At 45.6% G+C, this 27,980-nt stretch overlaps 1 protein-coding gene across 1 annotated transcript in view; it reads right to left on the bottom strand.

Moving 5' to 3' along the window:
- The window catches only part of TENT4B (terminal nucleotidyltransferase 4B), a 40,383-nt gene extending 14,985 nt beyond the window's left edge, over positions 1–25,398 (bottom strand). The window contains exons 1-3 of the mRNA XM_082062695.1: positions 24,708–25,398; positions 5,893–6,016; positions 185–231 (exon numbers count right to left, since the gene is read on the bottom strand). Of these exons, the coding sequence (XP_081918821.1) occupies positions 185–231; positions 5,893–6,016; positions 24,708–25,252 (716 nt within the window). The 5' untranslated portion in view covers positions 25,253–25,398. The remainder of the gene's footprint in view (positions 1–184; positions 232–5,892; positions 6,017–24,707) is intronic.
- Positions 25,399–27,980: the final 2,582 nt, after the last annotated feature.

The raw sequence follows: 27,980 nt of genomic DNA, 5'->3' as shown, positions 1-27,980 counted from the left end.
AGTTACAGTCTTAATTACTACACTTCCGTACACTTAGCAGACTACTAATAGCTTAACACATCTTAATATAACAAGCAGACACAAGGAACAGAGATGTTGGGACGGCAGTTAAATCACACAGAGGTACGGGTTGCATATGACTTTCTTTTATCTTGTGTACAACTTACACCAAAAAATTACTCACCTTGTAGGTAAATATAAACCAGTTTTAAAACTGCCAAATATCTGCACCTGAAACACAAGAACAGGATATGTGAAAACATATTTTGAGGCTTCAGAAGACAAGTTGCTTGTGAAGGCTGGTGAGTGCTTCCCTCCATGGGCAGATTTCGGTATTGCCAGCAGGCACATGCACACAAGTCCCCTTTGCTCTTTAGGCATTTCTATCTTCAGGGTGGTATAAGAGGCAAATCTTCACTGCTATTACCCATGAAACATTCATAACTTTGAGTTCCCTATTACAAAACCTTCTTTGTAATGTAAACATTTTCATTGTGACAAGACTTGGCAACACCCCTAAATCATAGATTTTGAAACACTTCAGAGTGACAGCACATAAACCCCCCCGGTATCAGTTCCACTTCTTTTTTGCTTCCGTATCTCAAACTATACCCTTCACTTTTAAAACATGTTTTATAAGTTTAATATATTTCTGTTTCTTTGACTACTTTAAATATATATATATGTATATATATCACAATCCATTTTTTTCTGAATTACAGAGCAAGTAACACAATTTTTGTGTTTCTTGTTTAAACGTGGTCACAGGAGCTGCTGAGACTTCAAAGTGAAACCTTCCCCACATTTGGACTCATTTTCCTGCACGGGCTTCTGATGTGTTTCCTGCCTTAATGAGTCTCATACACCAGCTTGATCGCCACCTATTTGTGTGTCAAGTGACCCACTTTTTATGTTTTTCTCCTTTGGGATAAGGAAGAGGGAGAGACAGGAAAACATGATGTTTTGCAAGTAAGTGTCTTGATACTTTAGTAGACAACGAAGTAGTAGGAGCCCTTCCTCTTGATTATTTTCCATCACTTCACTCTCTTTGCCCCCTGAGAATCCCACAGTGTCAGGGGTTGAAGGGCCCTGGAAAGCTCATCCAGGTCAATCCCCCCATGGAGCAGGAACACCCAGATGAGGTTACACAGGAAGGTGTCCAGGCGGGTTGGAATGTCTGCACAGAAGGAGACTCCACAACCCCCCTGGGCAGCCTGGGCCAGGCTCTGCCACCCTCACCCCCAACAAGTTGCTTCTCATCTTTCAGTGGAACCTCCTGTGTTCCAGTTTGCACCCATTGCCCCTTGTCCTGTCCCTGGTTGTCACCAGAAGAGCCTGGCTCCATCCTCCTGACACTCCCCCTTTCCATCTTGATCCCCAGGAATGAGTCCCCGCTCAGTGTCCTCTTGTCCAGCTCCAGAGCCCCAGCTCCCCCAGCCTTTCCTCACACGGGAGATGCTCCACTCCCTGCAGCATCTTGGTGGCTGCGCTGGACTCTCTGCAGCAGTTCCCTGTCCTGCTGGAACTGAGGGGCCACAACTGGACACAAGATTCCAGGTGTGGTCTCCCCAGGGCAGAGCAGAGGGGCAGGAGAACCTCTCTGACCTACTGACCACCCCCTTCTAACCCACCCCAGGTACCATTGGCTTCCTGGCCACAAGGGCCCAGTGCTGGCTCATGGTCACCCTGCTGTCCCCAGGACCCCCAGGTCCCTTTCCCCTACACTGCTCTCTAATAGGTCATTCCCCAACTTATACTGGAACCTGGAGTTGTTCCTGCCCAGATTCAAGACTCTACACTTGCCCTTGTTATATTTCATTAAATTTCTCCCCGCCCAGCTCTCCAGCCTGTCCAGGTCTCTGATGGCAGCACAGCTTCCAGTGTCAGCCACTCCTCCCAGCTTGGGGTCATCAGCAAACCTGCTGACAGTCACTCTATTCCCTCATCCAAATCACTGATGAATATATTGAATAATACCGGTCCCAGCACTGCCCCCTGAGGCTCTGCACTGGATCCAGGCCTCAACTGGACTCTGCCCCATTGACCACCACCCTCTGGCTTCTTCCCTTCAGCCAGTTCGCCCTGTCCCCAACAAAAAGCACGTGCTGGGAGCAGATTTAAAAGTTCATAGCTTTTCAAACTAGAAAAGACTGCAAAGAGATACCACAGAACTAGCATCAATATCATACTAGATATTGACAATAGCATAAAGGCATCCCACAGCTACGAAAGTAATAATTATTATTACTATTTTTAATCCAGGATAACAGCAAAAGCATCCTCTGTGAAACTGTCTGGGTTCAGCCAAACCAGCATTTATCTGGCTACCAATACACCTGAAAAGTGCTTTTGCACAATGAAACAACCACTGATGGGTTCAGAAAAATCTAAATGTGCTTTCACATTATCAAACAAAATAGGGTGTTCAGCTGACCAGCACAGAGTCTTTATTGAATAAACAAGCCTGAAAGTATTCATAAACTTACTGATACAACATATATGACCTTTACCAAAAGGAATGAGACAACATCTGCTGTTGTACAATAATTTGGAGTATGAGAAACACTGAATTATTATATAAAAGCAACCCACACCCACGCTTCAATCCCTCTCCCATCAAATCTGGAAAGATGGAAGAGTGGGGAAATCAGAACAGAAGTTTTGAAGGATTTTGATTCATTATTCAATTGGAATGTAAACTGTTGAAGCTCTGCAGCCATGTTCACATTTAATGCATCCCAAATCCAGGACACGACTGTGAAGTGAGAGATGTGAGCATTACTTTTTGTGGTGCCAATGCTGCTGCTGATGTTCTTATTATCTGTTTTATTCTCTGAGTATTTGCATCCATAAGGTAAGTTGAGACTCCACAGTACTGCAGTGAGTCCTCCCGCTCCTGCGTGCTGCTGTCACTGTTTCTCCTGGACTCCTGCAAACTCGTTCATATTAAATTCCAAAGGTTCAGAAGTGAAGCTACATCACCTCTTTCAGATCTGCAAGGCCACGTAATACTCGGACACCAAACTAAGGACATTATCACAAACGTATCCTAAATTCCACTGTATAAGGACTTATTTGTTCAATAGTCAAATTTTCGTGTTCAATTGGTAAGAAAAACTTTAAAATGCTTTAGTTCAGTGTTTGGGGTTGTTCGGTTTTGGTGTAATTAAAGCCTTTCCTACGGTCCGAGCCTTGCTGATGCCAAGAACAGCTCTCACTTACTAGGAATGTTTCCTTCTAAGCACATTCCCTTGAGTAAGAGAGCAAATGACACAATTGCTAACTTCTATAAATACTGTAACAGTGTAGGATACCTAGTTTTATCCCCCTCCATCTGCCTTTACAGCCTTTTCCTAAGTGGAGCAGGAAAAAAAAGTAGGTGCGCAGACACATTCCACATGTTTTCTATGCATTTAGATTCATGAAGCCTGACTTTCCCTTTCTCGGTATTTAGTTTTTATAGAGTATGTTCTACCTATGTGTTTAGTGAGAAACTGCAAACCAAATGTGTATGTTTAACTTAAACTTTGTTTTAGCCGGATTCACTCTTCTATGACTCAAAATGAACAGCTTAAACATTAACCTGTTGCTTTGCACTACGGCTAAAGCTGAGGACATTGGACCGGATTAACACCCCACCTTCTCAGAGCGTCTACTCAAAACCTGAATCTTACAAGTAGCTAAACCAACACAGATTTCCAAAAAGTTAGTGATTAACTCAAACGACTGAAAAATTACAACAAAAGCCTGTCAAAGTTGAACACGGTGCAGTTCAGCAGTTCGGTTCCTGAGCAGATCTGTGCAGTAAGTACTAGAAATACAAGATGACAGTAATTTCCAGGTTGTGGCCTGGCGTGCTGCTGTCAGCGCTCGGCTCCTTCTGGCCTGCAGAGAGCGGAAGGGCACGCGGGAGGAGAATTCTCCCTCGACATTAAGAGCAGCAGACAAAACAGGGACTTAGGCTTGGAAAAGCAGTGACTGACTTGAGCAAAAACAACTGGCACGTTCTCGCTCTCTTCCATTTTCAAGAACAGTGAAGAAAGACGGTCATGGCAGCTTTAACTGGCACTCACTGAAAGCGAACTTCAGTTTTCGCCTGCTTCTCGCTCCCATCACGGCTGAGTCGACCGGTCGTAGGGCTTGGGGTTTGCTTCCCCTCCTTTAAAACATTATGGCTACAAAAGCCATCTTCAGCAGCTTAAAGAAAGACTATTTTCTTCAGGACCCGAAGTCATATATATATATATACACACACATATATATATGTATATTAAAATATACATATTTTAATATACAAGACCTAGCTTGTACAGATCAAGCCTGTCCTACAGAGTATCTCTGTAAGCACTAAGTTCCTGTGCCCCATTCCAAGCGTCAGTGGTAACGAAGATCGATCCCCTGGTAATAAACCCATTAATCCCATTACACTAGTGAAGTCTGCAGCACACAAACCTGTCTAGGAAACAGCAGCATCTTCTCTAGGCTGAAGCAATGGGTTATTCGGTAGAATCCCCTACTGCACGGCTTTGGCAAGGTGTACCATAGCAAGAACTGTTCCATACCCACACTGTTTCCTATACTATTATATGTCTTACTAGCAGCTCCCTACTGCTCGTGATTAGGGTCTACAACCCAGTTTGACCAGGTTAGAGGAGAGCTCCACATCATCTGTGAGATACGCTAAAGCCTCTACACGGTTCCCTTGGAAAGGTTCTTGGTTTTGCTCAAAGAGAACGTTGCCAGTGTACTCCTTCCAGCTTATACGTCACTAATACCTTGGCCATTACTACAGAAACTATCTTGAAAATGGGAGTATATTACACACAAAACCACACACCACACATACATAAAGCTTCGACAGAATTAATATTCTGTCAGCTTCTAAAAACAAATTCCACAAAACAGGTGAAGAAGATCTGAAATGAACGGTGACTTTAAGTCGTTCCTGTCAGAACACTATCTGTTACCGTGGCAGGATCAAAGAGCATCCCTTACACTAAAGATTCTGCTGTCTGCATTGGGTTTGCTATTCCAGCTAACAAGTCCTATTTTTCAGCTACCATTCCCCACAGATAGGTTACTACAGCTACAAACCTGCATCTGGAAATGAACACCATGTTAGCACAGGGATACAATTAAACTAGACTCAGTTATGCCAAAAACCCAAATGTGTCCCCATAAAACCATCTTGAGTTGTAAAAGCAACTTCCCTAGCTGCTCTTTAATTCAACCTTTATTAAAAACTAATAAAAAGAAGCATAGATCTGCACTGGAGAAACACCTGACTGAATCAAGTACTAGTAAAAACCTGCGTTTGGTGGAAAGAGGCATTAGAGGCACTATGTATCTAATATATATATATATATATAGAGAGAGAGAGAGGGAGAGATATACAGACTTGTTTCTTCCTGGTTCTTTTACATTTGTAAGATATTTCAATTTAATTTAACAACAGCGTGGGCTGTGTGACGTGGCATTGCTGGCATTCCATCTTAAGAGCCTTGTTCAAGACCTCAGGTCTTTGGACTAGAAGCCCCACTACAGATTCTTCAGCCAAACCACGAATTTCAGAACTTTTCTATAATTTCTTTTATAAGCCTGATATGTCCCCATTATTCTCAGTAAATAAATAATAATGAGACTAAATGTTGCCACTTCTCATGCCCTTTCTTTGATGACAGTAGGTCTGGCTTACCTTTGTTCATATGTGCGATAGAAAATGTTGGCCTGTATTATTCCAGAAATAAAGATTTGACCAGAAATCCTTTTGTTGTTGTTGTTTGTCTTAAATATCGAAAAATAAGCAGTATTTTCGTTATTCAATACTACACAAAGTAAACAGGCGCAAATGATGCTTTTACATGTTAACAAATAGAACAGTGTCCTACTCACATCTGCATTAGGCCAGAGCTCTTTTATAACGTTTTCTATCCTGTTCACCACTTCCATCCGCATCCTCTCTTCTTCAGGTCTGGGAGACATATACTTATAAAAGTCAATGATTTCTTCATGAAGACTAAGAAAGAAAAAAAAATGAACAGAAAGTCAGGAAAACCCCACAGGAGAATGAAATACCAACTACTCTAATGAGAATGAAACACGCTTTTTGAGCTCCTAGTTACCGATTGAGTTAAGGGGCAATTTAAGAGTAGCATACAATAAAAAATAAATAAATAAGTATCCAGATTCATAACCTGTAGTAAGGTTTAGTCTCTTATGCCATAGGTCATTATTGCACTGTGGTTGCTGAAAGCTCCAGCTCGCACCGACGGTCCCGCTCCGCGTGTCACCACCAGCGCAGCACAGGTTCAGCCCTCGGCTGGGAGCTCCCGGTACGCGCTGAGCCGAATCCCGCGGGAGGACTCGGGCACCGGGCGGTGTTCAGCCCCAGCTCTGCAAGAGCTGACAGTCACCACGGCGCTAGAAACGCTGCTGCTTTACTGCTTGGAGAACACGCGGGAACTGAAACCGCGCTCCCTCCCCAACACGAGGCAGTAAGTAGTACACACGCAGCAGTGGTGGCGGACAAGAATAAGACTGACAGCCAGTTAACCCATTTATTTGACAGTTTACAGTATTATGTGTGCCTCTCACAGGCAGTAAGTTATGTTTAGATTGCCTATGATTAGAGCTGAAATAAAGACGTCTTCCTATAGTTCCACAAATTTCCACACTGCTGTAATATCATAAACTCATCATCATCTTGACTAACAACATATTTAAAAAAGACACAGCCCTTTAATTCCAGGAAAATTCAGAGGAACCCTGGCACAGAGTAGCTAAAATAATTTCATTTGTTTCCTGCAATGACCATTACAGTAATAGCTAGGGGTTTTTAAAATGTATTGTTTCTAGTTACCAAGTACAACTGCATCGCTCCTTAAAGCTCTGAGGGACCATGAGAAGAGAGCAATTTATTAAGAGCAAGCCCTTAGATGAGCTGTGGAATCTAATAATTCCCCACTGCACACACACTTAAATCAAATCTTAATAACTGGAAGTTGTTCACAGGTGTCAAAAAAACAGGTATTTAACAGAGTCAGGGTAGGGACAGAACTCAAACCATCCGCATCATGTTCTTCAATACTGCAGCACTATGAACAACACAAGCTTCTTTCTCTCAGAGACTGAGGAATAAAACATTTACATTACTTTTCACTGGGAATTTATGGGAATTTCCCACACATATGGTTAGGGGAACAGTCCAAAAAGCTGAGCAACCTGAGGTGGCCATCACCACAGGCTCTCTATAGCTAGCAACGAGGACAACTCCTGTGATGACATCCTTCGAAGGGAGATCCACACAGGTACTCGATTTAGCTGTTCCAAAGCAACCTTTGGAGAAGCTGCTCCTCCTCCGGCACCTACAGACGGAGCCTGACAAATGCTTAAATTAAACACTAAACTAAAACAACCCACCCCAAAAGATCTCCTGCAAAAATACAAGGTGCCATCTCCCCCCACTCCCCTGTTATGGCCATGCTGGCACCAAGCCCTCTTCTCACACATCATCTCAGGTACCACACCATGTTCTGAATAACACAGCTGCAACATTCACAGCAATAAACGCTGTTTTCAGCACTTATTTTAATGTCACTAGGAAATTTCTTACATCCACCTATGGCTGCTTTATCATAGAATCATTTAGATCAAGTCCAACCATAACCCACCCTGGCACTGCCCCATGTCCTGAGAACCTCATGTCCATCTGTCCAACCCTCCAGGGATGGTGACTCCAGCACTGCCCTGGGCAGCCTGTTCCAATGCCCCACAGCCCTTTGGGGAAGAAATTGTTCCCCAGATTACCCTCAACATCCCTTGGTGCAGGGAATGAAAATACTCTGGGGTTTGTGGTTGTTTCATTGCAAGTATAATACAGTTATTTGCTAGGTACAGTGTACTTTCTCTGTTTGAATAACTCTAACTTACTGTCCTGCGGTGTGCTGGATGTAGTTACTGGTGTGTTCTGCAGTGCCATTCTTACACCTCCTCACAGCTCTCCTCCCATTGCAGAAATCAAATTCAGATGAGAAGTACAAATGGAGCACTCCAACCAGCAAGTCCGCTCTCTGTCCCCACCACCAGCCATACTGAGTCTCTGCACGCTTAGCCATCAAGGTAACGTTCCAATACAGGAGCAACAAGGAAAACAGGCAAAAAATCAGACTCTAGAAAACACTGATTATTTCTCAACTGTAATCTGTAACTGTAGTAACTGTAATCCCGACTGTAACTGTAACCACAGCTCTCAGGGCACTTGTCTTTATCAACTCCACTGACACTCTTAATTGGGATAATTGTATCAATCAGTGCATTCTTTAGAACCACACAAAATAACGACGTGTTGTCAGAACTAGATGGGATCCTTCTTGCTCTTAGGTAGTCACATAAAGCTTTATGGTAAAACAAAATTAAGCAGCATGCAAACACACGGACACTTCCATTGCACATGTGACGAACGTTACTAAACAATGCACATGTAGAAAACAAATCCATTTGAACTTTTTCAATGACAGAAGGCTTAAAGACTTTTTAGTTGCCATCAGCTGGAAATACCACAGACATGTGTGGGTTTCAGCTGCTCCCGCAGCACCCACGAGCCGAAAGGACTCACGGCTACACCTGGAACCGCGTTTCCCTGCCCAGTAACGGCCGCTGCCAAGAAATAAGAGCATGATTAATTAAGCCAAGAGGAGCAGGAGCAGCCACACGCAGGTTTCAGAGGCTGCAGCACGGCTGCGAGCTGTGACTCCAATTAACAGGGACTTAACTCAGGCTGCATTGAAAATTAAAACTCGAGGTTATTCACTGTCTAATCAACACCTATTATAGTCGCTCTTGTTCAAAACGATTTGTTTGGATTAATGGAGTCTGTTTACAAGAGTCTCTAGCGGAATTTTATATCTTTAGCTGAAATGAAGATCAAAGAGACCAAGAAGTTATTTTTGGCATCATAACAGTATTCTATTATTTAATGCCATTACATCCATTAGTTATTTTAGATTAAAGTCCTTAAAAGAAGCCTTGTTTTTAGCAGGAAATGACACTGTGATAAACCTGATTTCACTACAGAGCAGTATTTCCTTTCTATTCACACTGAGGCACACCAACCCCCAGACCTGCTGAGGATGCATGGCTTTGGACAGAACTGTAACTGAGGTAAAGACACACAGAGCCAAATCCTCCCTTTCCCCCTCACAATCCCACTCATTTATTTTTTACTATTTATTTTAAAAGCGACACGCTCCACAAGATGGGGAATCCAAGGGCTTCCCAAATAACTTTCAATTTTAACATTAATCTCCCATGAGCTTCATAAAATAATTTCGGGATTACTACCACCGTCCTCACGTGTTGAATAATGGATCAGGAACAGCAGCAGCCACTGTGAAGATAACAGATTATTCTTCTCACCCACAGACTCAAGCAAAACCAAACACTAGAGTAGTGAAGGCAACTGTAAATACGAAGCATCTGCTGACATCCTCCCCCTGCCACCTGAGCCTTGGTAGCAGACAAGTTCTTTTATTATTGCCTACTAAAAGAACACCTAACTGCATCGGAAGGTGAATTAATGTGCAGTTAAGTCTTGTGGTGACTGATACATCAGTCCTCGTAAGAAATTAAAATTGTGCATAATAAAGCAAGCAATTTTCAAAGGCCTCAGAGACTTTGACTGTCACTTTTTATGTCGTCAGTTACTGAACTGTATCAATATATCATAGGTGACACAGTAACCATATTTTGGAAGCTTTAAAATCGAGCATGCTGAAAGGTGCCCATGTTAGTAACCTGATGAAACAAGGAAATCTTAAGGAGCTGGGTTTTTGATCGCACACATTTTTCTTCAGTTCACCCACTTGAAACTGAGCTTCACAGAGCATCTTTTCACAGCTTACCTAAAAATACACATGCAGAAAAAAACAAGCATTCCACTGCCATAGGATTACTAACCACCACTAAAAATCAGGGTATCTGCTGGAGGGGATCTACTGTATAAAGCGCTTTCCTAAGATGCAAATGACGAAGTCAACTTTGCAAAGAGCTCAGCAAACAGGACTTATTTCTGGCCCCTTCAGTTACAACCCAGGTTAGACAGCAACCAGGTTGCTGGATTGACTCCAAGTAAGTTAACTTTCCTCCTGCGGTTAGAAACCTTCCTTTTCCACAGCTGGCTCAGTCACCCTCTGGATTTAGCTTGAGAACAAGATCAGACCCCAGGACAGAGTTAATATTTTTCGAGTGCATTTTCAGTGGTTTTGAGGTGAAACAAAGAGAATATAAGAAGTTACTGTTATCTTGGCTGCAGTCTGGGAGCCAAGGTCTGTGTGAGCTCAGTCCGCAGGTGTGGGACAGACAGACCCGGACTGACACCCAGCCTGACCAGCGAGGACAGTCCGTGCCATTAGCGCCGGGCTTTGTATTTAGGGCAAGCTGGATTTTAGGGCCAGGGGACAGAGCCCCGCTCTGCTTCAGCCGAGTCCCGTCCGGGAGGTTTTAGCCGGGCCTTGTTCTGCAGGGGCCTTGGGGCCTTTCTGCCTTTTCCTCTTTTCCCCGGCACCGGCTGTTGGGACCAGGGTGGTCTGTGATGAATTGCACGGAGTACCTTTTACTTTATATTCTCATTTCCATTTTATATATATTATAACTAGAATACATTAATCTTATTTTGATATTTTATTAAACCGTGTTTAACTCAACATGTGAGTTTCTCCCTTTCAATTCTCTCCCCTATTGGGGTGAGTGGCCATCCTGGCTGTGTTGCCAGCGGGGGTTAAACCATCCTAATGCAATCACCCCAAGCAAGGCGAATTTGGCCAAGTTACGTCCCGCCACCTTCACCAGGTGTGATTCAGGAACCCAGATCCTGTTCTCAGGACTCATGTCTTTCAGGATACTAAGTCTCAAAACGCTTTTCTGAATGGAGTTAAGTTGTTCACTTCAACACTTTATGGTGCGCTGATTCCACGCACTTATTTAAATGCTGCGGAGCAAAGAAAGACGACAAACATATATTACAATAACCTAAAACTTCTATCCTGTGCAAATATTTGAAAACACGGAGTATAGCTCCCTCTTTCTTCCCCGCAATAAACACCCATTCCCTATAACCCCTAAAATTAATGTCACTTTTTATTTGTGTTCTGGATTTAACATTAACTTATTTGTTTAAATGCGTCATAATGAGCACTAACATAGCACTGTCTTATGGAAACAGCCAAAGTGTAGTAGAGACATATTAAAACACAGAAAGCAGCAATGTGGGCAGTTCTTTTCAGTTATTTAAAACTTTATCTCCATATTTTTAAGTTTTGCCTTTTCTTTCTTCCTTTTTTTTTTTTTTTTTTAATTTTTATTGTATAGATGCTTTGTTTCAGTCCAGATGAATGCTAGCTTCTTTAAACCCATTCAGGTTACTTCTCATTAAAAATCCCCATCATAGTCTTTAGTCGATATGTAAGACACTCCCTTTCCCTGACAACATCGAATAGAGCAGGTTTTGTCTGTCCATAAACTGCAGTGTGTGCTTTGTCTTGTAAGATACACCCACACCTACTAGAATTTTTCCTACAGAAATCTGTCTTTTAAGAGGAAAAAAGTCCTACTGAACTTTAATGATAAATCAGATGCTTAAATGAGTCCTATCAACAAGCAATCTGAAGTATAACGGCGTGACTGATCCCTTGGCTTTCAGAGTCACACGTATACATACTGAGTCTTGCTCTCGATTTCTACAGCAGTTCCAACAAAAATATCAAATGCCAACTTGAAAGAACATTTTGAGAAGCACCCTTATTTCCCATTGCCTTTTTTTTTGTTTTAATCCTCCTGTACATGAAAACAATCCAGCTGAATCACTACATGTGTGGGAACAGCCCTCTATTTTTCCCTGCAAAGTATCTCAGTATCATCCCTCCTTCCCACCTCCATAAACAAGGGTTGGGAGAGTCTGTTCCTGCCCTTCTCCCAGGCTCTGCGCTCCCAAATTGATGCAGGTGTTTTGCTAATAGAGTGGAAAACAAGATATTAAGAGAAACTGCTACCTCAATTGAGCTAAAAGAAAAAGTCCTAACAAAAGAACAAGATGAAGGAGAGAAAGGTTTTGTTCAGGGAAAACAGAGATAGGAAATAGCTGGTTTACTTCATAATAACAAAAAGTCTTTGACTCTAGCAACAGCTAATTATCTTGAAACAAACCACTAATTCCAATATCTCCTATGTGAAATATTACCACAAGGGTTTTCTTGAGCTGACTTGTAGAAAAGTATTAGTCCATTGCAACAGTTACATGTGCAATCTGCAACCTCATAATTTAAAATACAGGAATACATTTTTTAAAGCGTTTAAGTTGGAAGTGCAACCGTTAGCATGCACTTCATACATTCTCTAATTACAGCTTGAGGTTAATCTCCGAACAGCTACAACCACTGAGAAGTTAAAGGTATCTATTTTCTATAGTGGGGAATCGCCCTTGCTTAAAACGCTCTCATTCAGAAAGACCAGACAACACTTCATGCATTTTTCTTTTACAGAAGAGCTTAACAAGAAGCAAAAGTAACTCTCAGTATCAGTAGTAACTCAATTTATATTAGCACAATTTCCCCAGTCACACAGTAAGGTTTGGGTTTGCATTAGGATCGTAACAAAAGCTCCAGCCAGCGAACCCCCACAAGGCTTGTGAGTAGGTCTGACCCCTTCTGCACCCGCACAACAGGTAGAAGGGAGTTAAAGAGCGTATTAGATCAGTTTTGCACGTATCCCAAGTGGCGTTACTATTAAACTAGAGCAGAGGATACAGCAGGTCAGCTAACGCATCTCCCTGTTTATCTCCGCAAAGCTGGGCTATCAGGACAGTTCTTCATACATCACTAGTATGTTGCTACTATTTCGTTAGCGTAGTAAATTTTATCGCATAAGCAAACACTCTGGGACTTGTCAATAAACGACAGCACATAGTATCTGGGCAGAGGCGAGACGAACACGCTCCTGCGGCCGAGCTGCACCTCCCAAGGGTAACGCGCTCGGAAGAGACCTCCGTCTGCACCTCTGATGGGAGCTAAAAACGCACCACGGACCTCGGGCACTGCGTGAACAAAGCCGGGCAAGCCTCGTGTGGGGCTCAAAACAGCCTTTTCCGACACAGGAGAGAAGTCCTCTACTTTCCTGGCAAATACTCTTCCTGTTATGATTTGATAAATTATTTAACTTGAAAGATCAGTTCAATGAAAGGAAGGAGAGCAACGCAATCATTAACTCCCATCTCCTTCTGTCAGAGTGAATTTAAACTTTCAAACGCTCACCCCAGATACGCCCACGCCAGTCCCTGGGAAGGAAAAACGCTACCACAACCCCAGGCTTATGCCATTCCCCTCTATGCCAACTCAAAAAGCTGTTTAAAGTTGAGTTCCCACCTGCAGCCAGTGCTTACACACCTGAGAGCACAGCCACCCCGCTCCATCTGGGCACAAACCTGCTTTTTGGCTGCTGAACAGCCAGAAGAACCAAGAACAGAATAAAACTCTACATCCTTCTGCTTCAGTAACACATTAGATCAAACTTCAAATGATTTAATACAAAAATATTAAGTCAAACAACTGGCCACAGCTGCAGTTTGTTAATACCTTTTCAGCTCCAGCATAAGAACATTTTCAAATTAAATCTGAAGTGCCATTATGCCACCTGGAAAATCAATGCAGATTCCTAAAGCTTTCCAACATTTTCTAACATTCATGGGTTTGGGTGGCTTTTTTTTTTGAGAGGGGAATATTACACGGCATTTTGGAACATTCAATGTTCCACACATCACTTTGTTCGCATCTCCTTGTACTAGAAGCATTCAAAACTTCTTACTACAAGATTCAAAGCCAGCACTTACTATGAAAACCACAATACTTTAAGTTTGTATGTTAAATTCATACTCTTCAAGCAAAATGGACAGTGACCCAACTTACCTGTTTAGCACAGGTTCAGAACCAGCTTCTCACCCATTTAAGACGCGTTCCTGCACTTTGGTGACACTCTGCTACGATACTAATGCAAGTGTAGAGGTGCTGCTGTCATATCCAGGCAAAATTCAAATGCCAGAGGTAGTTCTCCTCTCACTTCCAAATGCTCAGAAGTCACTGAAGCAGGTGCATTTTGCAAGAGGAGGAAGAAAAAGTCACATATACTATGGCAAGGTACAGGGAACATTTCAGGTAACTTTTTATATCGATGATTTGTAATCTTTACAGTAAGGGTGCCCACAGAGAACTATGTTCAGATTAAACAACAGAGTATTCATTTTGGGACTTGTGATGCAATAATATGCTCCCTTAAAGCTATATATTAGAAATTATTTATTCATATTCTGCTTTGCTGCGTTGTACTCAGATACCCCCACTTGCAAGGCAGGATACCTGGGGACCAGAAAAACCATGGGACCCAAGCAGGAGCACTCAACCTGCAAAACATTTTGGAGCGTCACCAACCTCCTTTTGCTCTGCTCATCACTCTGGGCTAAAAACCTACCAACAATAACCATCGAAAAAGGGCAATGCCTAAGCAGATCACAGAAGAATGTTTCCTGAGGTCACCTCTATTATCCCAGTGACAGAAATGCACACTCAAGAGCTTCAGTGTCAGGAACTGGAAGAAATGCTTCCTCCTCCAATGCAGGTGACTGGTCTTGTCCTACAAACTATCTGGAGAAGCTGGTCTTTGACTAACCATGTGGATCTAATAATGGTTTTTATCTTCTTGAAGCTTCACCTAGTACATCTGTCAGAAATGCACCAATGCAAGTCTAGAAAACTCCTCACTACAATACTTTCCATGAGTCCAAAATCTTAAAATTCAGGGACACCAACACACGCTGAAGGATGACTGACAAAAGGTTTCATCAGCTACTCAGTTACTGGGCTCTGCTTGGACATATGGACAAAAGAATCAGCACATGGTGAAGAAAGGGACTTCTAATGGTTCCAGAGTTAAATCCTCACAACTGGGCCAGGTCTAATACCATGTGGGTGAAGGCTGGAGCCCACTCTAGGAGAAGAAATTTGTGTTAACACATTTGTGCACAGTCTTCTGATAAAAGCAGCAAACAGAGAGCAAGGGGCTCCCAGAAACCCACTCAAGATCTCACAGCTCACTGAAACCGCTCTCTCAAAATAATTCCAATAATGATCTGAAGATAAAACCAACGTGTCGGCGAGCAGCAGACGCAGAGACCAGCTATGGGAGGCATGGGACGCTCCGCAAACCGCAGAATCCACAGCAGGGACAAAGAGCTGGGCTGAACGTGGCTGCAGCAGGAGCTCCCAAGGAGCAAAGGCTGAGCTGAACTGCTCCCGCAAACAGTGCTCGGTGCCTTCATGCCTGCAGGCAAATACCACGTTATACAAGAAACCAGAGAGCAGGTTTGTTATAACGCAGTTATTCTCTGTTTGCTCCAAGGTGCTGTTATGCTGGGAGCTCACACTGCTACTTACCGCCACCAAAACATTATTTTTCACTGCTTGCGTATGCCCTGCCACATCCGGCCAACTGGTAACAAGAGCAGCTTCAGAATATCACTAATCCAAATTTAGATAGATTTCAGCTACAAAAACAATTGCAGCTGATGTATAACGTAATTACAACAATAAAAGCGAGACAGTTACATCACAGAATCACAGAATCGACTGGGTTGGAAAAGACCTCAGAGATCATCGAGTCCAACCCTTGGTCCAACTCTAGTCCATTTATTAGATCATGGCACTAAGTGCCATGGCCAATCTGAGTTTAAAAACCATGGGACGTCCTTTCTGCCTAATCTCAAAAACTAACCCATAAGAGGAAATCCAACAGCTTGATGAGGCAGAACTTCTCTTCCCCCGATGCTGGGAGCGGAGGTGCATGTACAGAAGCCGCTTACTTCAGATTATGAACTGTGAGGCAAAAATCAACATGGAAATGTTCATACCTGCCACGTATGATTACTGCAACGAAAAACCCCCAGGGATGAGTGAGAGTAAGACGCTGAGTCCAAAGCACAACTAGAAAGCTAAATAAATGCAAGATCCTCAAGCACATGAGTTGAATCACCCAACCGAAGAAGAACGTGACCTAACAAAGCAAAAATTAAATAAAATAAACTATCAGGACCTTATTTTTTTCAGCCAGGCTCAATATTGATGCAAGAGGGTGTGATGTGCAATCACAATCATTATTCAGATGAAGACGCTTCTTCACGGCACTGTGTTGAGCTCAATACTCTACTGGTTGTGGAAAGCTTGCTGGCCAGGAACACCTCTGAATACCTAAGAGACAAAGCTGCTGTGCAAGGTGCAGGCCCGGAGCAAAACTTCACACCATTTTCCAAAATGATACGCATACTTATTTTAGATTAACGCCAAAATCTCCCTGAGAGAGAAGGGGGAGGATGTAAATGCATCTAAAGAAGTGTGCTTTCTGTAACAATCCCCTTGAAATGAAACAAAAAAACCCAAAGCCAGAACAACAACCTAAAAAGCCTCGTGTTTTTTTTGTAATACACAAGAAAACATCATCTGTTCCTAAAGTAACAGAGAAAGTGAATAGCTTTAAAATTAACACCGTGAGACAGAAACTTAGGAAAATGAGACAGTCATGTTATCACACTTCCTCAGTGCAGATCACTCACAACATCAAGAGGGCAGGTAAGGCCAACAAGCTTTGATTAAGGCCTCGTTATATTCAGACTACACACTGACACATAACAGTAAAATCAACATCTTAGTCATCGGGCTACAGGAACATATTCCTGCATGTTGTATTTCAGTAGCATTCTTACTCTAACTGCAACATGACATTTTATGAAGGGCTTATCTATACTTGATATTTGTGACAGGTTAATGCAAGTTCTTTCACATTTTATTGAGTCCATAAACAAAGTAATTTTGAGAAAGCATTTGACACTTTACACGTGTGTACTTAAATCTACCTGGAAGTCTACACCGAATGTAGACAATGAGCCAATGTTCCTACTCACCCACACATCTCTTCTTCTACTACCCTCATCTTCCCAATTCGGACGTTTCCAAAGGACTTGAATGCTTCCATTTACCTGCTGTTATATCCCATGACTAGCAGAATCACAACATTATTTTCTCCATGGTGTCTAACCACATTTTCAATAAAATATTGGCTATTTCCCCCCTAATAAATCATGCCGACAAGATGGAAGAGTGGAAATGCACAGACACTTTGATCTTAAGCTTCTGCTTATTTGAGACTCTGCTACCATTGTTTTCCAGTAAAAACCCTGTAAAATGCAATGCAAAAACCCCTGGAAGATGCATGCGATACAGCATGGTGATGGAGAATTCCACACTGTAAAGCCCTCTCAAGGAACTGTGCCTCTTTAGCTGCACATCGCTTTTGAATAATGCAGATGCAGTTCTCACGCCATGGAAGACATTATAAGACTGTCAGAGAGGCTGATCTGGAATGAGGGCTGCCAAATAACCTTAATTGTCACCACGGGAGGAAGAAAATTAACAGATGTTGCTGATGTACCAGCATAAGACATCGTCACACCCAGTCATACAGCTCACACTGAGCTGATGTGCTGGAACCGCCCTGGGGCAGCTGCCTCCTACCTGCCGTCTACCCCAGAGCTCTGCATCCCGAACCCTCTGAGCTCCACGTCCCTGAAGCCCCCGAGCCCCACGTCCCCGAAGCCCCCGAGCCCCACGTCCCCGAAGCCACCGAGCCCCACGTCCCCGAAGCCACCGAGCCCCACGTCCCCGAACCCTCCGAGCCCCACGTCCCCGAGCCCTCCGAGCCCCACGTCCCCGAGCCCTCCGAGCCCCACGTCCCCGAACCCTCCGAGCCCCACGTCCCCGAACCACTTCAAGGGTCAGAAAGATAACCATTAGGAACAGCTAGTAGCAAAAGATCTATACTGAATGCAGCAATACTAGTACATTATTTGCATTATTATGATACAACACATGAGTATCACCACTACAAAGTTACTGAAAAGATTTAGACAGGCTCCAGGGATCCGGAGGAGAGGCTTTTGTACAAACTTACAAACAAGAGTTCTGCTGCCTTGCTCCACATCTATCTCCTGCTTTGACATCATAAGTTCATAGTACTCCTGGAAAAAATTCATGCTGCGTTATCTATTGTAGGTTAAAGTTCCAAAATGATTAAAGTTCAAATTGCTTCTTCTGTAAAGCTACCTGCAGCCTAGGAAAAATATCTGAAGCCTGCATCCAGTTCACTAGTTTTCCTCTCTTTTTCTTGCTTACAGGAATATTTTCTTTATCCCAAATTTATAGACAAAGGGACAGAAAACAATATTAAAACATGATTGACATCTTCAGCGCTCTTTGGCGGCTCAGCCAACTAGATAATTCCAGAAGACAAACGCTCACAATTTAAGAAACCCCAGCATGCTCAAATAATGAATGAGCATGGCAACTGCTTACTAGGAACGGCAATAGCATTTATTTGCCTCTAACATGCATTATGCAGGATTGTCCCTGGTTACATCGCTACATCGCCCAGCTCTGCACACACCTGAGCTGGCTCTGGGCCGCATTCTGCTGCTGCCAGCGCCACATCCAGCACGGCAGCGCACCTCCAATTTTGGCACAGACGTTATTCTGGGATCACACACCCCATTATGAGAAATGCATTCTGAATCACCATATTACCCAGTCAATAAAAAGAAATGTGAAGTATTTAATGTTATTGCCTACTTTGATAATAAGGTTATGTAAAGAACTTCTCGAAACTGCATTTGCAAGTTCTGTGAATTCCCAAAGTAAGAAACGGACCTTGCAGTCCAGTTTTAAATAAGTGAATAGCAACTGCCCAGGAACAAAGTATAACAGCAAGATGGATAATAATAATAATAATAATTTAAACAAATAAATAATAAGGGAAAAGAAGAAAAAAGCAACAATATGCTTTCACGATAAGCATCTCCATCTATTTGCATTCCTGAGGATCAACATTATCTCAGACTTCCTAAACCTGATCTTATACTAACAGTTTGCCAATTAAAAAATAAGAACTAGAACCCCAACATGGTTTAATATAATACTGATAAAGATCCAGGGTGAGCAGATCCTCATTTTTCAAATGCATACTTGCTACAGAAAGCACATATCGGCTCTTGGGAATCAGCAAGCACACGAGAGGGAACGACATACTCTTCCTATTACTTAATATAGACATCTCTATCTACCAAAAAAAGTCCGCCAAACTTCTGTTCCTTATATAGCCACTCCAAGGTAAATAGGTGTCCCAGTCCCAAGCAGAAGATAAGAACTGGAGAAAACAAAACAGTTTACAAGAACACATTCACACGCTCCTTCCTTGTATGTGTAGAAACCAGTCCTCCCTAAAGCATTTCAACAAAACATGCCAAAATATTGGCACCATTCCAAAACCCTGCAAGCTCAAACAATACTGTTATACAATATTTACAGTACACTTCCTAAAGGTTTCCTCAAACTGCCTTCAGTCCAACATCTTCACCCGCTAGTAAAGCTGTTTCTCTCACAGCCCCTCCGCAAGCAGCGATTTCTCACTCCAGGAGGCTGTGGGGAAAGATCCCATTTCGCTTCCGTAAATCGCAGCCGAGCGGCGGCTCCAGAGCCGCGCAAGGCGCTGCCAGCCCGCGCCGTGCCGTGACTCAGGACCAGACCGGGAGCGACGCTGCATCTTCTCAGACGGATCCCAGGGAAGGATCTGCACTCCGGTCACATCCCTGCGCCTCCACCTTACAGCTCACGTAGGCAGCGAGCAGAGTGCTGTTCTGAGAGGTGTTCGCAGGAAGCAAACAGATTTGCACCTATGAATTTTTCCTGAATAATTCATTTTCACGCATGATGTGCACGGTGAATTTTAACGTACATCTTCTCTAAATCCAAACCACACGCAACGACTCTAATAGAAGATATATTAAGAAGTCGTGCACACACCTCGTTGTTGTTTCACCAGAAATCAGAAGTCTGTGCACAGAAGTGCTTGCTTCGCTTCTGTGAAGAATCTATATCGAGTAATGCAACAGCAAATCAAGCACCACCCATGCGTTGGATTTAAGCACTAAAGAGTACATGATAAAAACCACCGCAATTGATTAGGATTTTATCCTATTTCCCTAAGGCAGGCGTTCAGCCTGGCTCGACGTTTTGCTGCAGAACACGTACCTGCGTGCTCACACCACACTGTCCATGCTCCAGCCCACATGGAAATGGCTCCTGTGGCTGACACCATGCAAGGGCTGGGGCAAACACGAGCCAAAGAGACCCAGGGTGGGTTATCTCGGGCACACAGCTGCGTTACCCCGGCCAGCTCAAAACCTGTGCAGAATGAGCTTGCACCCCCCTCATTAGCTTCCTTCAAAAAAGAGATTAAAAGACTTGAGAAGCTGACAAACTTCACATGAAAAAAAAAATCATAGTACAATTTAGGTAGCAAAGGCATAGGGCTTTAAGCTGTTTTCTTCCTAAAGTAGTTATGATTTTATTTCATGGTACCCTCTGTAATCTTGGGCAACATGCTGGGAACCCTTAAAACAAGTAAGCTGGAGCTTGCTCAGTTCTGTGCCAACCAACGTGGCAGCCCCGGAGTGTCTGCACGTCCCTGCCACAGGGCTCCCCCGGTTCGCGGCACGGCGTCCATCAGCACTTCAAAGCAGTGTGCACTCAGTATTCCCAAATGCGCCGGTTTCTATCTAACCAAGGTTCCTCCTCAGGGGCACACACGACAGATTTCCCTCCCCAAACTCACACACTAATTGGGTTTTGGCTCCAGATTCCTGTGCAAACTAAGCAGGACCCTACAGTCCCCAAATCCACATCTCCTACCTGGGAACTGCGTACAAACCAGACTCTTTCCTTTGGTACAAGAATCACAGAAACCTACGAAAAGACCCGTTGAACTTACATGCAAGCCTTTATTTTGGGGTTATGCTACGCTTAAGGCTTCTGACTTAAGCAGTTCATGTGTCACCTTCTAGTCAGGCTCAACCTAAACTCAGGGAAAGCTGTAAAACAGCCATTCCAGTATCCCAAGTGCTTTTTCTTCCTTTTTTAATTGTGACACTACTAACATTACTTACTGTTGCCCTCAGGACACACACAGAACATCCCCTCCAAAACCCCAATCCACCCATCCTTCTACATCCTTGAGTTTTGCTAAATACCCTGTCCAGGCAAATCCAATTAAACTCTTTAAAGGTACATTATCTGTTAAGTCAACAGTAACACTATAGACATGCTGCAAAACCTTTAATTCATTTTCTGTGTTATCTTTTGGTTTTAGCACTAGTGTCCATTGACAAAGTCCCCAGAGGACAAAGGTAACGCCAGCTGAACCCATCTGGTGCCGGCAGCACCAGACAACTGCTGTTGTCACAAACTTAAGAGTGCCAGAACATGGTAGAGTAACTGTGATGGAAACATCTATAGCATTAATAGAGCTGCAAGTCTGAAAACTTAGAATATGTGAAAAATATTAAAGATAAGCCAGAATATGAGATACACAATAGCACTGTTAATGCTGTGGAAGTGAAAACTGGCCACATGTTGAATGTCAGTATTTCAGTGTTGGTGGATGGTGGCAAATATTGTGCGTACTTTGTAAGAAATCTATCCTAAAATTGAAAAGAAAATATACTGCTGTGGGTTATTTTTTATGATCTGGTTATCTCTTTGCATGTATAAATAGCAATAAGTAGGAAAGTATGTTTCTCAATCAAAATAAAAACCACAAAAAGAAAAACCTCCAAGATTTGACCGAAGAGAAGCTTAGTTTTTAACCACAATCTCTCCTATTTCAACACGTTTATCTTACCTAAATCTTCAGACAGCTACTTACGTGCTGTTATGTGTTTACATAAACTGTCCTACTAGCTAAAAATTATCGGACTGTTTTTCCGGACAGCTGATCAATATAATTGCGTATTCAGAGCTGGTTTTGCAGAGCCGTACACACAGTGACATCCTCGCACTGGAATATAAATGCCACAGGTCAGCTTTCAGTTGGGTTTGCCAGCAAGCCAGGCCTGATCTGTCTGAAAATGGGACTGTTCTACAGCACTGTCGTGTTCAAAAGACTCACCATTTAAACTGAAAAAAAATACAGGATGGTATATAGAGAACCTTTAATATATTTTGTATCAAAACAATAAGGGAAGAAAAAGATGCCTTTAGTGCTATAGGTACAAGGTATAATATATGTACCCGTAATGCTCAGGTGCAAGTAATGCTGCAATAGACGTGCAGGTAGTTTGTTCCCCAATGACTGTTAGAACTAGTCAACACAAATTTGGGAATTCATGCTGGAAATATTTAATTTAAAATATTTACATTAGCAACAACCTCATTTGCTAGGTTACAAACCCCTCTATCCATCACTCCTGTCCCATGTCATGAGGCCCAGGACAGATGCCCTACAACAGAGTTATTAAAAAGAAACTTGTATACAGGGTGACGGCAGCACCTCAGTGCACACCAGGCAGCCTCGCTGAACTCGACAAGAACTAAGGATTTCCCAGGCTTTCCTAAGAGGCTTCAACGCTTTTAGAAATTGTTTTCACAATTTCTCATTCAAGATTTGTCAGCCAACTGCCTCTAAATACCTTTGGAATAAATAGCTTTTTAGAAGCAAGCACCGCTCACTTCTATAATTTAGGAAAAGCAACGTAGGGGTGTATCTTAGAGACATTCTGCTTTGAACAAAGGAAACAGCTAAAACAGAACCTCCACATCGTGTAAATATATGCCACAAACTAGACAGCCAAGCCAAATGTACACCAACATATGAGTACTTTTCGAGTTTGAAACCTATTCAACCAAAATTCTACTCTATCAACAGAATACTTTGGTACAGTTGCTATTATTATTAACCTCTTGCTGAAGCTCACCCTTTTCCCCCTTTATTATTATTATCATGATTATTATTAATCTCTTGCTGAAGCTCGCCCTTTTCCCCCTCTATTATTATTAAGCTCTTGCTGAAGCTTGCCCCTTCCCACTCCCCAGCCCTATATCTTCAACGCAGAGAAAAGGTTTATGGATTTACAAGACAGAAAAGCACTTCTAATAATGTTCCTCAACAAGAAAAACAGTGTCCAAAAACTAACTCAGGAAAATTCAGTACTTGGTACGTGCTGCACACATTACTCTTAAGTTGTGTGAAGGAAGTTATGGAAGGTTCCAATGTATAGTGGCTACAGAACTTAAAATAGCACACTTCTGCAGTGTCATTTTATGAATTATTATAACCCCAGCAGCAAAGGTAACACAGGAGCTGGCAAGAAAACAGGGAGCCAGAGGTGGTAAAGTCTGCCTTCCAAGGCAACCAGCAAATTTGAATGGTAATTTTGAGAAATCTTACAGAACTGCAGTTTCAGAAGGCCAAGAGGTCAACGCTTTCCAGTGGGGAGAGGCCCTTAGATACAAGCTGGGAACACCAAAACTGACGCACCCAAATCATTCCTGATTTCTAAACTGAGCTCTTCTGGGCCTTGGCCTGTCACCATACACCTCCGCCACCCGAACCCTGGAAGCGGGCCAGACCTGCTTGTAAACGAGCAGGGTGGAAAGGGAATTACACCTGCACACACCGCACCAGCCCTCCACACGGAACAGGTCAAACACACGCCAACGTGCTCCTGCCACGGGGAGCACGGGGATGGCATGAATCAAGGAGAAGCTTGGATTTTGAAAAGCGTGAACTTAAAAAAAAAAGAAGCAGAAGTTACCGAATGGCTTTTATCCAGGGCATCACTCATACCAAAGGCCAGCCCTGTATGTAGAAAAAGGAGGGAGAAAGGGCTCAAAACAGCTGTCAGGTAAACAGAAGCCACGTTTGCCTGCCCTCGATCTCTGCGGGCTGGTGCAACACAAGCCGCTGGGACCTAAGCTAACGCAAAAACACCATGCACAAAACACTCAGATCAGCACATGCATTCCACAGCCACAGAGCCATGAAAACCATTAATAATCCCATACTGAAATCCATAACGCTCTGTAGATGCGCACAAGTTTATTCCGGAGAGCGGGTGCCCGCACACACGCACACCTTCTGTCAGGTCTCGGAAAACGCGCTCCCCGCGTACCTACGCAGCCCAGGCGCCTTCTCTTAAAGGAGCGGATTATTAGTGTTTCAAAGGTGTAGTTCCTGCACTGGTCCCCCCCGCAGCACGGCCCCGCCGTCCCGCCCGCCCTGCCCGCCGAGCCACCGCGGCCGCGCTGCCCGAGAGGAGCAGCGGCGCTGCCAGACAGCCCAGCAGCGACACGAGCCCGCGGGGCCGGCGAACAGGGGGGAACACGCCCCACGGGCAGGGCGGTGACAGCGGCGGGGCGGCGAGGAGCCCCCGGGCGGCCGCCGCCGCACGGCTGCGCTGCCCCTGCCCGGGGAGCCGCGCCCCGGCCCGGGAGAGCGCCGAGGGGCTGCCCCGCCGCAGGCCGCTCCGCGCTGACAGCCGGGCAGCCCGGCGCACACCGCCCCGCTGCCCCGGCCCCGGGCCTGCGCCGCGCCCCGCCTCAGCTGCCGCGGCCCAGCGGCCCCCGCCGCGGCTCGGCGGCCGCCCCGGTCCCGCCGCCCGGCCCCGCTCCCCGCGCTGGCCCCGGGGCGGGCAGGGCCTGCGCCCCCGCCTACTCCGGAGGCCGGGCCGGGGCCAGGCCCGGCGCTGCCGCTGCCCCCTCGCCCACCCGGCCCGGCCCGCGGCCGCTCACCCCACGACTCCCTGGCTGTAGTTCCTCTTCTTCCAGGGGGTGCCGGTGTAGAGCGGCTCGGCCAGGCCGGCCTGGGCCCGGGCGGCCGGCTCGTCCCCCAGGGCGGGGGCCCGGCCCTGGCCGGGGCTGCCCAGCAGCAGGCTGTAGTTGAGCCCGAAGGTGCTGGCCTTGTTGTCGCGCTTCCTCTTGTTGCTGGCGGCCGCGGCGGCGGCGGCGGGCGGGCCCCCCCGCGCGGGCCGGGCCCAGGCGGCGGCCCCCGGGGGCGGCGAGGCCTGGCGGTGGCTGCGGTTGTGCTGGTTGTTGGCGCTCTCGAGCGGCAGGAAGTCGGGCTGGGGGTCGGCGCGGGGGGCGCGGTACATGCCGGGCGGGGAGGCCGGGCCGGCCCCGGCGGGGGCGCTCTGCTGCTGCTGCTCCTGCTGCTGCTGCTGCTGCTGCTGCTGGAAGTAGAGGTTGCGGACCCCCTGCGTGGTCTCCCAGATCTGCATCCACAGGCGGTTCGAGGGGCCGAGCTGCTCTGGCTGGAACCAGGCGATCCGGGGATCCATCAAACGGGGACCCACCCCGGCTGCTCCGCTCCCCGCGCCGCGCCGGCCGCCGCCGCCGAGACCCTGTCACCGGGTCCCAGCGCTAATGGCGGCTCCTATGGAAGGGCAGCTCCGCGCCTGCCTGCTCGCTGCCGTCGCTCCACAGCCCCCGCCCCTCCTGGCGAGCGCGGCGAGGCGGGGCCCGGCTGGGCCGCCGGCACACGGGCCGCGCAGGGAAGGGGGCGGCGGCGGCCGGGCCGGCGGGCGGCGGCAGTGGCGGGCCCGGGATCATCACCGGCCCCGCACCGGCCTCCCCCTGTGCCGGGGCCCGGGCGCTGGGGAGCGGAGCCCCGGAGCCGGCCGGCTCTGGGCCGAGAGCAGCGGCTCCTCTCACGGTCCCGGTGCCCGGTCCCGGCCCTCAGCGGAGGCGGCTGCTGAGAGAGCCCCGCGGCTCAGGGCTGCGGCCGGGAGGACGAGCCCTCGGCCCGGCTCCCCCAGCCCCGCCGGCCGCGGGTGCGGGTGCTGCCCCTGTCACCCCAGCACAGCGGACAAGGACACCGGGCACACCGGGACCAGCGTCCGGCGGTGCACCGTGTCTGCTGCCGGCACCTCACAGAATCCCAGCATGTCAGGGGTTGGAAGGGACCTGGGAAGCTCATCCAGTGCAATCCCCCCATGGAGCAGGAACACCCAGCTGAGGTTACACAGGAAGGTGTCCAGGCGGGTTGGAATGTCTGCACAGAAGGAGACTCCACAACCCCCTGGGCAGCCTGGGCCAGGCTCTGCCACCCTCACCCCCAACAAGTTGCTTCTCATCTTTCAGTGGAACCTCCTGTGTTCCAGTTTGCACCCATTGCCCCTTGTCCTGTCACTGGTTGTCACCAGAAGAGCCTGGCTCCATCCTCCTGACACTCCCCCTTTCCATCTTGATCCCCAGGAATGAGTCCCCCCTCAGTCTCCTCTTGTCCAGCTCCAGAGCCCCAGCTCCCTCAGCCTTTCCTCACACGGGAGATGCTCCACTCCCTGCAGCATCTTGGTGGCTGCGCTGGACTCTCTGCAGCAGTTCCCTGTCCTGCTGGAACTGAGGGGCCACAACTGGACACAATGTTCCAGATGTGACACAATATTCCAGATTCACCTTTGTCAGCTGCCACTGCACTCCCCTAAAACTCTTTTGGGGATGGTTACAGGCACTTCTGGTTCTTCGTGCCTGTCATAAGATAGCCCAGGTGCCAGCGCTCCTGCAGAGGGAAAAACACGTAACATACACAACACAGCAAATGGCAACATTTGGCACTACAAGTTCTGGTCAAAGTCCATTTTATTTTTAGTGTTACAGCCTTAAAACACCTTTAATATTGGCTAGAAAGTCGCCAGCGTGCTGCAAGGAGGGCCTGGTGCTTCCCATACCCTCAGAATTGCATGGGAGACAATTTCTCTTCAGGGAGATGGACAGGGAGGTTTTGGAATTGAAAAGCTGCATTTCAATTTTAAGTATTCCATGGGGTGGACACTTTTCAAAGAACAAGTCTTAGCACCACTTCCTGACAACAACCGAAGGTTGAAGTTGTCTTCTCCCCGCCCCGCAGAGCAGGACATTTGTCCCCAGCCTTACTCTGTTCTGTCACAGGGTGTTGATCTGCACACACAACTGCCGCAAGAAGCTGCAGCGTAGAACTTGGGGTTCAAGTTGACTGACTCAATTGCTTTGAGAGTTAGGATCTGTACCTAAAATCAACTTCAAAAGCCAAGTGGAAACTGGTGGGACTTAAGCACAGCTTGGACATGGAAAAAAACCACCCTGAATAACCCTGTTTTCCAAAACACATTCTTCAGTTATTCTGAGAATTATAAACAGTCCAGAAAAAGGTAACTGGAAAATTACTCGCTTGATGTTCATCTTACATCAAAGATGCAAATAAAAAGGTTTCAATTCATAATATTATTTTTTTTAAATGCAACAAAGAAAAGTGCACATAAATCTAATAAAGGATTTCATGTTATCCTTAAGGAGGTAACAGTAAAACTACCCATTGTTTTGCTTTTTAAAAACTAATTCTGCAAAAATCAGTGATTTGTTCTACACTCATAGCACATAAATGTAAACAAGTTTTGTTGTAGGCCTGAGGTTTATTAATTTATAGGATTCCTCAGCAGCAACCCTGGTCCCAAGCAATAAAGGCAGGACACAACACGGGTGGTGTGATACCACAAAGGCTTCACATCAGGGAGTGTATGAGTGTATCTATGGGTATTAACAAAACGAGCAAACAAACCCCCCTCACTTGAATACGGTCAAAGGGATTTTTTTAATCACGACTTTGAACTTTAACTCTTCTACTTACTGAAAAGAGAACTTCTCAGAAAAGGTCATTTAGAAACATCGTGCATTTTATAGCTGAATCAGCCATTTCGCTAAATTCTGGAAGTGCCTTTCACCCTCCAGCAAGGGCTGGGGAGGAGGGAGGCGGCAAACGCAATTTTCCTTAAAATATATATAAAAAATTCACATGCCAGAGGAGAAAAAGAATCCATGTGGGGATTTTTGTCAAAAAAGGAACAAACACCCAGAGAAGGCACATTGAAATCCCAACACGTATTTAAAAGCGGTGCCGGTATTGATGTGGGACCCTCTGTCACGTTGAGAACACGGAGCAGCCGCGACCGTCCTAACAGCGTATGGATTATTACAGTGCTGTCTCATTTCAGTGCACAAGCACTTTGATTTAAGGCCTTAATATAACAGCAA

This window comes from Streptopelia decaocto (assembly GCF_964273445.1).
Source record: "Streptopelia decaocto genome assembly, chromosome: 11".
Lineage (NCBI taxonomy): Eukaryota > Metazoa > Chordata > Aves > Columbiformes > Columbidae > Streptopelia > Streptopelia decaocto.
The sequence above is the reverse complement of the archived record's forward strand: the minus strand, read 5'-3'. Positions and strand labels throughout refer to the sequence as shown.